At 42.9% G+C, this 12,251-nt stretch overlaps 2 protein-coding genes and 1 long non-coding RNA gene across 3 annotated transcripts; 2 read left to right on the forward strand and 1 right to left on the reverse strand.

Moving 5' to 3' along the window:
• Positions 1-1,229: 1,229 nt before the first annotated feature.
• On the forward strand, positions 1,230-3,325 carry LOC120403488. The gene is made up of 3 exons (XR_005597544.1): positions 1,230-1,310; positions 3,012-3,127; positions 3,256-3,325. It is a non-coding gene; the product is annotated as an uncharacterized LOC120403488 (long non-coding RNA).
• Positions 3,326-7,096: 3,771 nt separating this feature from the next.
• Positions 7,097-8,094, forward strand: LOC120403433 (olfactory receptor 1019-like). The gene has a single exon (XM_039534501.1). It carries the CDS (start codon positions 7,111-7,113, stop codon positions 8,047-8,049), a length of 939 nt encoding a protein of 312 aa, XP_039390435.1. The 5' UTR covers positions 7,097-7,110; the 3' UTR covers positions 8,050-8,094.
• Positions 8,095-10,574: 2,480 nt separating this feature from the next.
• Positions 10,575-11,522, reverse strand: LOC120404084 (olfactory receptor 1019-like). The gene has a single exon (XM_039536091.1). It carries the CDS (start codon positions 11,517-11,519, stop codon positions 10,575-10,577), a length of 945 nt encoding a protein of 314 aa, XP_039392025.1. The 5' UTR covers positions 11,520-11,522.
• Between the last annotated feature and the right edge of the window lie 729 nt (positions 11,523-12,251).

A 12,251-nucleotide genomic window follows, 5' to 3' on the forward strand; every position in this document is an offset into this window, starting at 1 on the left:
TTGACCACCCCAGAAAAGGTTGGGGGAAGAAAGAACGCTGGAGAGAATGTAGTAACATTTATAGAAAGGGGTGCAACAGTTTGTCATCATCCATGTCCATTTATCTGCAGTACCATTCCCGTAGCTCTCTTCCCTGTAGGCAAACCCACAGTTTCTTGTGGATACTGATCCCCAGGCCATACCCAACTCTCCCCAAACTCACTATCTCCCCCCCACACACACTGATCACAACGCCTACTTCCTCTTTCTCAAGCTATATATTTTTTCCCACTTCTTCAAACCCCACTCTACTTGTATAATGCCTCTCCATTTGGCTTTTCTAGAATGGGTTAGGTCTGGCTTATATAGCCCCCAGACTCCTCCTACCCACAACAGCCACTGGGAGGAGTAGATAATTAGGGTCAGCTGCTTGGTTTCTTTGTTGTTGTTTTTTTGTTCCCCCATGTGGTTCATACTGTCCCACCAGGGAGACTCAGATTCAAGACCCTGTTCCAAATCTGGCACTTGGACCTGGGTCTCTCACATCCCAGATCAGGCTTACAACCACTGGGCTATCAAGATAGATTTTCTCTCTGTGTCCCAATGGATCCTTTATTATTCATACAAAGTGGAACAGCTCCAACAGGAGAGACAGAGATGCACCATAGAATAGAAAATAGGACAGACATTAGGGCACTCACCTGTGATATTGGAAACATAGATCTATTTCCCTGCTCTTAATTAGGCAGAGAAGTGACTTGAGTAGGGCTCTCCCACTTCCCAGGTGAGTGCCCTGATAGCTGGGATTTGGCTATTTTGGGGTCGCTCTCTCTATGTCTCTGGAGGTTAACCAGAAATTCCATCCTGAACCTGAGAAATGTTTAATCAAAATGGAGACATTCCAACTAAAACATTCCTATCTGGCAAATCCATAATTTTGGTGGAAAATCCATTTTATTAAAAAGCTCTCAGCCAGCCTGAGTGCAGAGAATGGACAGGGCCCACTCTGAGAGCAGCTGTTCAGGATTTTGGTTTAGCCTCCTCAGTCAGTGTGTGGGCCCAGGTGTGACAGGGGGCTGGGCAAGAGCTGCTGACTCAGCCCTCTGTCACGCCAGCTCCCATTAAAGGATGCAGGTTGGAGCCGGCTTGAAAAACCTGCACCTAATTGGTGAATGGGAGACAGTTACCCAGCCAATTAGCCTGGGGCTATATAAAGGGCTGGGAGGAAGGAAGCCAAAACTGGGGGAGGCTAAGGGAGTGGAGGTTAGAGAGAGTGTAGCTCTTCTAGAACCTAAGTTGTGCATGGCCAAAAGGTGATAGGAACAGAACCTGTAAGTGAATGATACTAGTAGTTATTGAACCCCAGGGTTTCTGAGTGACTTTGTTAGCCTAGTAGGAGGCAAGAGGGACCTGCAGGGCCTTGCTACACCAGGTCTTATTTAAACTTTTCCAGCCTTGCTCTGAAGATAGAATTCATAATTTGCTCATGTGCTTTTCCATGGTGTTTATCACTGTAGTGTCTGAATTTATTTTCAAAATACCCCTGTGAGGTAGGGAACTGAAGCACAGAGAAATTAAGGTCAAAACTTGCTGCTAATTTTGGGTGCCCAGTTTGAAACCCTGCAACAGCCCAGATCTGGAATTGCTGGGAAAATCCTGCTCAGTCCCTGGAATCCCTGGGATATTGCTCTAGCAAATCTTGATTGATCCTGTGAACAACAATTTTTTAAATAGTCACATTTGGGCTGATTTTCCTGGGAATTGCATAAGGCACCACCCTATCAAATTTCAAGTCACTGCTACAAAGGAGGTCAGCAGAGCTTCTCAGAGGAAAAGGCATCAGATAGATATATTTTAATAAGGGCAAAACAATGTCTTTTTTTCCCCAGCTTCTGTCTCAGAAATGGCAAATCAGGCTGAAATTTTCCAAATAAATACATTTCAATCTGAGGCAGGCAGCAGACTTTTAAGTCAGGTCAAGACACCAACATGAAGCATTTCAGTTTTGGAATGTCCAAGTGTTTCATGTTGACCAAAAACTTCAAAACAAAACATTTTGACATTTCCAAATGGACTTTTTTCAGAATTTCCATTCTCTTCAAAAAGTTTTAACTTTTTTGCCTTGATTTGGGATGCAGACACATGTTGAAAAGTCCATTTTTCCCATGGCATAGAAATGCTGAATTTCTCTCACCTCTACCCTGTAGCATAGCCTCAGTTGCAGCAGGGTAAAGGCTTTATTCTAGGGTAGCAATAGGGAGAAAGCACTAATGCAATGTGATAGGTAGCTTTGGGGTGCAATGGCTAGTCCATGATCTCTGCTAAAGGGAATGGTGATGCAAAGATTGGGGGTTCACCTGAATCAAGACTTTCAAAATTTCCTTTATGGCCTGTATTACACAGGATGTCAGACTAGTTGGTTACAATGATTCTCTCTGGCCTATAATCTATGGACCTATTCCAGTATATGGTACTTTTATATTGGTATAACTCCATCCACACTGATGATTATACCAGTATAACTATATCAGTAGACAAGCACATCCCTAGCAGATATAGCAATACCTGGAAATCTTTTGGCTGTAGGCCAGATCTAATCATTGGCATGTGGCAGAGATGAAACCTGTACTCCTAAATCTAATTTCAACTTTGGGCATCTCAATCCAGAACCAGGCCCCACTGCTATTCCTGAAATCCCCACTCACCTGAGGCCAAATGCTATTGGTGCCTAAACTCACCTGGCACCTACATTTTTGCAGTAATATCTCCTTTGTGCCTGTTCAGCCTCTGAGTATGCAAACCGCTACTTCTTTCTGAGCATCGAGATGCCTGGCCCTTCCACCTCACAGGAGAAGAGATTTGATCATGGGTTTCCCACCTCTCCTGTGGGCACTCTAGCCTCTGAAGTACGGGATATTCTGGTGTGGTTCTCCCCCAGTCTCTCCTGTTGGAGCTGTTCTGCTTTGGACTCTGTGATTTATTATCCCCAGCCTCCAGGAGACATAAAAGACATTTTAACTCTCTCTTCTGAGGTTCATGCTGCTTCAGGGATTTTGTCCCTAGTTGCCACCGAACCAAATAAGAATCACTTGTGTCAGCCACACACCGTTCTACTGGGATCAGTGATAACGTACCTCTTCCTCCACAGGTAGGCTTAATCCACTCAGTTTTGACAGAGTAGGAATAAATATTCTCTCAATCTTTTGAGTTAGATTCCCTGTCATCAGCTTTTCAGCTATTTTGACTTGATATTTATTTTTGGCTTTTCTGCTTCAGAATAAAACAGAGGGGAAAATGTACATGATGCTACAGGATGGCTTATGTTGACGGTATCTATTTGCAGAACAATCAAATAGTGTAAGTTAACTAGCAGACAGAAAAAACCATAAAATATAATCTCTTGTTCTTATGTCTTATTTTGCCATCTCATTTATTTAGTCTCAGATGTGTTCCTTTTGCATGACGAATTGTGGTGTTAGCTCAAAAACTCTAGAGAGGATCTGGTGCTGGAGTGACAATTTGAAGAACTGAAGTTCTCTATTTACACACAGAATGGGTACAGCATAAATTAAAGGCAACTCAAGATTCCAGTGTACAATACTACATCTCTGCCTGACAGTCTGCAGGGCAAAGCTGATGCACACCAGCAGGTAAGAGGACCAGACCCAGAGTCCTCAGGAAACTTTCTGTCGCACCTGGTTGTGTGCCTGTTCTGGGGAGGAACATAATATTTCTGTCTCAGCTTAATATCACTTGCAACACAAAGCTCTTGATTCTGTCATTGACACTGGGGATTAAGCCCAGGACCTCGGGATCTAAAAAAATGAACTACCTGATCTAAAATGCCTGGTTTTGTTGGCTCTGTGTGGTCCAGCCTCTGGAGCGGGACAGAGAGCTCTGAAGTGTGAGCTTAGGTTACACAATCAAGCACCTTTATCAGCTCTATATTTAATAATAAAAAGAATCCGGCATTTACTACTGGAGGAGCTGGTCGTGTTCCCTGTATTCGGTTACCGAGCACTTTCCATTCTAACTGCTTCTTGCGTTCTTGTTTTTGACAAGCTAAAACACCTCCATTGTTTGCAGCAAGTTTTGGAAATTCAGTTGGGAAAAAGCCCTCACACTTGAGAAGAGCATTTTTTCTTTGCTTTTGTTGTTTTTTTATTTTTTTCCCCCCATGAAATTCTATTCAGGTTTAGCTGAGTTATAGCTTTTGACAACCACTGTCACCCCTTCCTTGCTTCAGTTGTGAGCAAAATTTGAGCTTCCTGCCAGTATAATACCTGTATTCTAAACAGATGGGCCCGTCTTAGCACCAAAAAAAGTAGCAGACGTTGACAATGTTGCACCTGGAATAGTGACTGCTTCTGGACTCCCCACAGATCCTACACATCTCCCCGGTCATCTATAGGAAAACTGCCTTCTCTTGCGAAGGCCTGTAGCGCAAGTGGTAGAAGTCTGTAATGCAGGGCAGGTGGTTACAGGCGCAAACCAAGAGGATACCGAATGGAGGTGTTGTGACCGAACTGAGTTTTGCCTTTTTAAAAACCCAGGAAATTACATATGCAAAACTACATTAACAGAACATCATTTAGGTTGTCTACTCAGTCACCCAGAAGTTACTGTGTTCGATACACTGAATAAGGAAGGGGTCCAGTGTTTCTAAGGAGAAACAGCATGTGATAATGTAATTAAAGACTACCATAATGCAAACACCCAAGAGGGCAGAACTAAGGTTGCATGGGCACCCACAAATCTGGCATTTCCTAATTTTCAATTGCTGAACTTTTCAACCTTAATAAAGTCTTCTGAGCAGGTTTTGTGTATGTTTTATTTCGGGGAGGTGGAGGGGTTGATTCGTACTATAAATATTAAGAACAGTTACTTTAGATATGAGACAGACATTGCAAGGGATGAAAACCTTCATGCTTCAGAGTATGAGGCAATCACTAATTGCCTGGATGTAGGGTGAAAAGGCCTCTATAGGCATGTTATTCAATAACTTCCTACTGTGAGGGCTTTTCCTCTCTATCTGAAGCACACAGCAAAGACTGCCAATGCATAGATCAGGGGTGGCCAACCTGTGGCTCCAGAGCCATATGCGGCTCCTCAGAAGTTAATGTGTCTCCTTGTATAGGCACCAACTGCAGGGCTGGAGCTACAGGTGCCAACTTTCCAATGTGCTGGGGGGTTGCTCACTGCTCCACCCCTGGTCCTGCCACAGGCCCTGCCCCCATTCTTCCCATTCCCACCCCATCCCCTAAGCCTGCCGTATCCTTGCTCCTCGCCCCAGAGTCTCCTGCACGCCATGAAACAGCTGATCAGGAGGTGTGGGGAGGGAAGGGGAGGTGCTGATCAGAGGAGCTACCGGTGGGTGGGGCGGGGGAGCTGATGAGGGACTGCTGATGTATTACTGTGGCTCTTCCTCAATGTACATTGGTAAATTCTGGCTACTTCTCAGGCTCAGGTTGGCTACCCCTGGCATAGACAATACTGAATTTGATGCATCATTTGTCTGATCTGGTATGGAAATTCCTATGTTCCCTATAGTTACTAAAAATAATTTCATTTCTTTTTACTCGTCTAGCACAGGTGTAAAGACAGAGGGAATATGCAGAATCCAGAGACCTGTGTTTTTTCCACTAACTAGGAAACTCCAAAATTATCTCCAACTCATTTTTTTTCTATCCTAAAGATTACAAACGGACATGAGATGCTTTGCTCCCATCTCACACTATGTTACCATGTCACTGACCAGATTCTGATCTCAGTCACACTAGTGTGAATGTAGAGCAGCTCTGCTGAAGTCAACTGGTTAATGAGGAGTCAAACCAGCCCATATCTTCCTCCACCAAATAGAAGCCACAATGGAATTTACTGAGTGTACACCTACACCATGACTGGTAAGAAACATAATTATTATTGTCTTTTGAGCATCTCTTTGTGCATGTGGCAGTGAAATTCCATAGAAATATATGACCATTCTGGGTCAGCCCAAAGGTCCATCTAGCCCAGTATCCTGTCTTCCAACAGTGGCCAGTGCCAGGTGCTCCAGGGGGAATGAACAGAACAGGTAACCATCAAGTGATCCATCCCCTGTCGCTCATTCCCAGCTTCTGGCAAACAGAGGCTAGGGACACCATCCTGGCTAATAGCCATTGATGGGCCTGTCCTCCATGAATTTATCTAGTTCTTTTTAAAACTCTGCTATAGTCTTGGTCTTCACAACATCCTCTGGCAAGGAGTTCCACAGGTTGACTTAGTAGTTATCACCAGGAGATGCATTTTTTTCATTTCTAGGCTCTGTGAATCTATAAGTCAAAAGTAATCATAGAATCAGTTACAATCCACACCACCTACAAGTGTTATTACCTCTTGGAGGATTTGTAACAGGGAGGAAAAATAATGCACATGGTTACAAAGAATGTCTCTAAAACATACACTGACTCCAATAGAACAGGGACACTTTAAGGCTACACAGACAGTGATACCAAATGTTTCCACTGGGGCTTCCTCATATTGGGCACCCAAATCTATATTTAGGCACCTATATAAAAGGGGCACTGAGCATCCCTTGTGCCCTTTGAGGTCATTTGGATTAGGAAGAGAAAACCAATGACAATGAATAAACTTTCTAGCATTGATTATTTGCAGACATTGATAGATTATTTGCATCCCTTCTAAACTAAACACTCCCAATCGATATCTCGCTTATTTTATAGGAGAATTGATCCACTGGATGGTTTCATGCATATTAAGACAGAGTAGGGTGACCAGAGGGCAAGTGTGAAAAATCAGGATGGGGGTAGGGGGTAATAGGAGCCTATAGAAGAAAAAGCCCCCAAAATCGGGACAGTCTCTATAAAATCAGGACATCTGGTCACCCTAACACAGAGTACACGATATTTCTGTAGCTGGAGCATGTCCTATCTCTAATGGAAAACGTGGGGAATACAAAGAGAACATTCCCTAGGAGTGTCCTTTGATGTATTTCAGCTGTAGTATGTTCATATGCTGTTTCACAGGAACAATCACAGGGGTTATGAGCGATCTGCACTCATTACTTTATTGGCCTGTGATTAATTGTAATCTTTATTTTTTTTTCACCAGCAGAGAGCATTTCTGGAATAAATGGCAGAGAGAAACCACACCACGGTGACCGAGTTCATTTTTGTAGGATTCACAGATCATCCAGATCTACAGATCCCCCTCTTTATGTTGTTCCTAGTGATGTATGTGCTCAGCCTGATGGGGAATCTTGGGATGATAGTGTTAATTATGGTTGAAACCCGACTTCATACTCCCATGTACTTTTTCCTAAGCCAGATGTCCATTGTAGACATTGGCTATTCCACTGCCATAGCTCCCAGGTTGCTAATGACCTTTGTAGCAGAGACTAGAACCATTCCTTTGATTGAGTGTGCGGCACAACTATTCTTCGTCTGTTTCTTTGTGACCAATGAATGTTGCCTCCTGGCTGTGATTGCATATGACCGCTTCAAAGCTATCTGTAATCCTCTGCTATACAGAGCCATTATGTCCAAGAGACACTGTGTCCTGTTTGTGGCTGGTACATATGTATGTGGCTCTGTGAATTCAGTTGTGCAAACGCTATTTATATTCAGCCTGTCCTTCTGCAGCTCCAATGTTGTCAACCATTTCTTCTGTGATGTGCCCCCTATGCTGAAGCTGTCCTGCTCTGACACCCATGTCACTGACCTTGTACTTTTCACTTTCTCTACTGTAATTGGAATGACTAGTTTCCTGAGTGTCCTAATCTCCTACATGTGCATCCTTGTGGCCATTCTCAGGATCCGTTCTGCCAAGGGGAGACACAAAACCTTTTCCACCTGCGCCTCCCACCTGACAGTTGTCACTATGTTTTATGGGACGCTGATATGTATATATTTAAGACCCAGTTCTAGCTACGTGATGGACCAAGACAAGGTTACCTCTGTGTTTTATGCCCTTGTGATCCCCATGTTGAACCCCCTGATCTACAGCCTGAGAAACAAGGAGGTAAATGATGCCTTTAAAAGGATGATATACAGGAAGAATTTTTTTTGGTAATTATAATCATTATTATATTTTAACCAATAAACAGGAGATGGAAGAAGAGTGAGTTCTCTGTATCATTATCCTTATTTCTATGACTCAACCACTCCATGTGATGTACAGAACATAATATAATGTAACACAGTCAAATACTACATTAGAAATTGGTGTTTTTAAGATCCATGAACGAGGGTCTGGGACACTATGTAGAATCGGCAAGATGCTCTGACATTTGTCTTAAAGGACAATTACTGTTGTCTTTTATATTTTAGGCCAGGTTGGAGTTCAGGTGAGAGGATGAGAAGATCGTAAGTGTCCTTCATGAGTTCTGAGATTTCATCCAGTGCAGGGCACTGTTAAACATACAGAATAAAAGCAACCAGAAAGGAGGTAACGATTATCGAAGCTCAGCTTAGGGAGATAGGTCGTGTTATCAGAATGTGCAATGATAAATGCCCCAGAAAAGTCCTCTATGGTGAGCTTAGGGACTTAGTCTGAATAATGCAGAGTTGAGCTTTATCATGCAGAACTAGCCTGCACCAAATCAGAGCATCTTTCCTCATCGCTGCATCGTGCCGACATTAAGAGGATGTTGTTTTACTCTTGAGTTCTCAACGTAGGAGCTTGTTTCCAGTCATCACAACCAGCCTCCCTGTCTCCACGGTTAGATGGAAGGGGAGCATCCCAAAACTTAATAGGGATTTCAAATCCTTTTTTCTGTTTAACATGGGGTCACAGGCCAGAGAATTCTGAGAACCACTGGTTTTACTCATTGAAAACAGTTGCCGCTTTATGTAGGGCATTTTATTTATTTATCCTCTCTCCAACCCATGAAAGAGTTTCTCTGGCAATCCTGAAATTATATCAACGGTCTGCTTTGTTTGGCTTTCTTTGGACTTTGTAAACATTGAGACAGGTTCATCCCTGAAGTAACTCCCTTGAGAATGATATGGGACAGATCAAGAATGAATGTAGTCCAATCAATTTAGAATGATGTACAATTGTGATGTACTAATACACATTATGAAGTCGTAGTGTGATGGGGCTATCAATATTCATAGCACTAGCAAGCTTGCTCACACACTGTGACATTTGAATATTCATACTGGATACGTGCTGGTTAGTCCAGGGAAGTTTGTCTGAATCATCGATCGCTTAAATCCTCTTCTTGTGATCCTAGGAATACTGCTTATGATTTTTCCATATATGTGCAAAATGGAATGGAGTTATAGTGCCATAACATAAAAGGATGTCAAAGTTACTCTATTGATTAACATTGTGGTGTTCTTAAACTGGCAATATGTGTGTGGGCCAAAGTCATTTTGTTTCTACTGCTATTTTCCTTTCAACATTTTAATACAGGATTGGAAACCCCACAGTGCAATCAACAACTGCCCATGAGCAAATACACATTTTAAATAAGCAGTTAGACATCCAGTTCCCTGGACAACTCCCTGGAATGGGAGTTTGATGCCTTTTGAATATCTCCACTTAAACTCCTGCAGACTGAAGTCAATCAGAGCCTTTTCATTGGCTTCAATGAGCTTTGGATTTGTTCCTTGTTGGGAGTGTTTTTGAAAATTTTCCATCTAAACTTTCTGTTGATGGGAAAGAAAAGGAGTGGTTGCCTGGTAGGGGTATCTGGTCATCGGAAGAGGCTGATCATGAGGTCACCTGACAGAGGGTAAGCTAGTTATAAGAGGGCAGAAGCTCCTCTATTTGGGTTCTACCTGGCCATGTTTGACCAGCTAGATCTGAGAGGAGCTGCATGTAGGAGCTAGATGAGGAGGGGGAGGAGCAGGCTGCCTGAACACAGATGGATACCCCAGAGGACGCCCAAGGAAAGGATCAGCTAGTGAGGTCCATTGAAGTTAGGATGAGTGTCCTTTTTTAAATGAGTTTGTACTTTATTAGTGAAGCATTAGCTCTACAGTGTTAGATTCCGGTTCAGAGTGTCCCTCTCTGTGTTACATTCTTTACACATACTGTGTGGTCTTGTGGGGGAGTTCGGCTGTAACCCAGAAGGCTCATGCTGTTCTTTGGCATTCTAGGACAGGGGGTGTTTAAGTTACGGCAGAGTCTGAACAGTCATCCCTGAGCCCAGGGACCAGGCAGCTAGATAGCAGGTTCTAGCTCTCCAGAAAGGGCACTAGGCAGAGTGCCTACACCCTGATTGTGTGCCTACGAACCCCGAGACTGCAGCAGTGACTGGCTCCATTCAGTCTCTGGCAGCTTAAAACATCTGGAAGTCCAGGCTGGGATTCCCCTCAATACCAGCTGGTGGGTATCCAGCAAGGGGAGCTGAAGGGGGTCTGTGACAAATGCTCCCTTTCGATAGTGTATTCTTTGCAGCCTCACGGTCATTCCTGAACCTGGGAGACTGAACTCTCAAGATGAACAGGCTTGGATTCCATATTTTTTAAATATATATATATATTGGAACAAGCCACAGAATACAGTTAAAACAAAGGAAATCAGAGCTATGACACAGAGAATTCACTATTTATCACTTGTTTATTGATAAGCACAAATCCCAATAATTATATTAACTGAGAACAAACCTTCCTGTTTATCATCCTTCTAAAGGCGTCCTTCACCTCCTTGTTCCTCAGGCTGTAGATCAGGGGGTTCAACATGGGAATTATGAGTATATAAAACACAGAGATGATCTTGTCTGGGTCTGTGGTATAGCCGGAACTGGGTCGTAAATACATGAAGATCACAGTCCCGTAGAAAATTGTGACGGCTGTCAGGTGGGAGGCGCAGGTGGAGAAGGTTTTGAATCTGCCCTTGGCAGAGTGGATCTTCAGGATGGCAATGAGGATGTACATGTAGGAGAATAGTACAATGAGAATAGTCATCATGATCACTATACTGGACAAGATGAAATGCACCATGTTAGCACTGTGGGTGTCAGAGCAAGACAGTTTAAGAATTGGGGGGATGTCACAGAAGAAATGGTTGATGACATTAGAGTCACAGAAAGACAGGGTAAATATAAATGGAGTCTGAACAACTGCATTCACAAAGCCACATATGTACGAAGCAACCACTAGTAATACACAAAGTCTTTTTGACATGACAACGCTATAGAGCAAGGGGTTACAGATGGCTATGAAGCGATCATATGCCATTACTGCCAACAGGCAAGCTTCATTGGTCACAAAGTTACAGACAAAGAAAAATTGTGCTGCACATGCAGCGAGAGAAATGGGTTTGGCCTGAACCACAAAAGTCATCAGCAACCGGGGAGCAACAACCGAGGAATTACCAACATCGGCAAGAGACAAATTGCTGAGGAAATAGTACATGGGGGTGTGGAGTCGGGAGTTGAACCTGATCAACACGATCATCCCTAGATTCCCCGCTAGGGTGATAACATAGATCATTAGGAACGACACAAAGAGGGGGACCTGACGCTCCGGATGATCCATGAATCCCTGGAAAATGAAGTCCGTAACCATGGTGTGATTTCCCTCCGCCATTTCTTCCAACTATGATTTCCTTTACAGGGGAAAAGTGAAATGTACAATTAAACAGGAGCCAAGAAAGGACCAAGAGTGGTTCCTTCACACTCATTCTGACTTCCCTCGTGAAATATTGTACCAACCCGAGGCAGTGGGAATACATCAGGGGACAATCCTAGGGAATACACTGTTTGCATTACACTCATACAGTCCACTACATCTAAGGCTTTGTCATGCTGAGAATTAGCACATACTGTGTATTAAAGTGCCTCCAACCTGATAGCCTATACACTTAGAGGCAACAGAGAATGGTAATGTTCCATATGAAAAGGAAAGTCAATGACTATACAGAGAGACCAGTGAATCATCTAGAGTTCATTCATGAGCCCTGCTTTTCTGTTCCTGATTTCACGGACATCCCTGGGAGCTCTGGTACTCATCCCCTTTGAAAACTAGAACTGGAAAGAAATTTCAATTGAATTTTTTTTTCCAGGAAGAACGCAGATTCAGCAACACCAAAATCTTTTTAGTTTACATGACTTGTAAGTTTCAACATTTCCTTTTTTTTTATTAAACAATCATTTAAAAATGCTCAAATGGAAAACAAAACTTTATTTTTTAACCTGAAATATTCTGTTTGACCCTGATTTGTTTTACTTTAAGATTTCCTGAAAATTTTAAATAAATTCCATGACCCAAAATGATTTTTTTCTGACTTTTTGAAATTGCTACAAAGTAAAAAATCCGTTA

This window comes from Mauremys reevesii, linkage group 4, assembly GCF_016161935.1.
Source record: "Mauremys reevesii isolate NIE-2019 linkage group 4, ASM1616193v1, whole genome shotgun sequence".
Lineage (NCBI taxonomy): Eukaryota > Metazoa > Chordata > Testudines > Geoemydidae > Mauremys > Mauremys reevesii.

What these genes read in the sequence shown, in the direction of transcription:
- LOC120403433 (XM_039534501.1), top strand. Translation starts at nt 7,111, where the DNA reads ATGGCAGAGAGAAACCACACCACGGTGACCGAGTTCATTTTTGTAGGA.
- LOC120404084 (XM_039536091.1), bottom strand. Translation starts at nt 11,519, where the DNA reads ATGGCGGAGGGAAATCACACCATGGTTACGGACTTCATTTTCCAGGGA.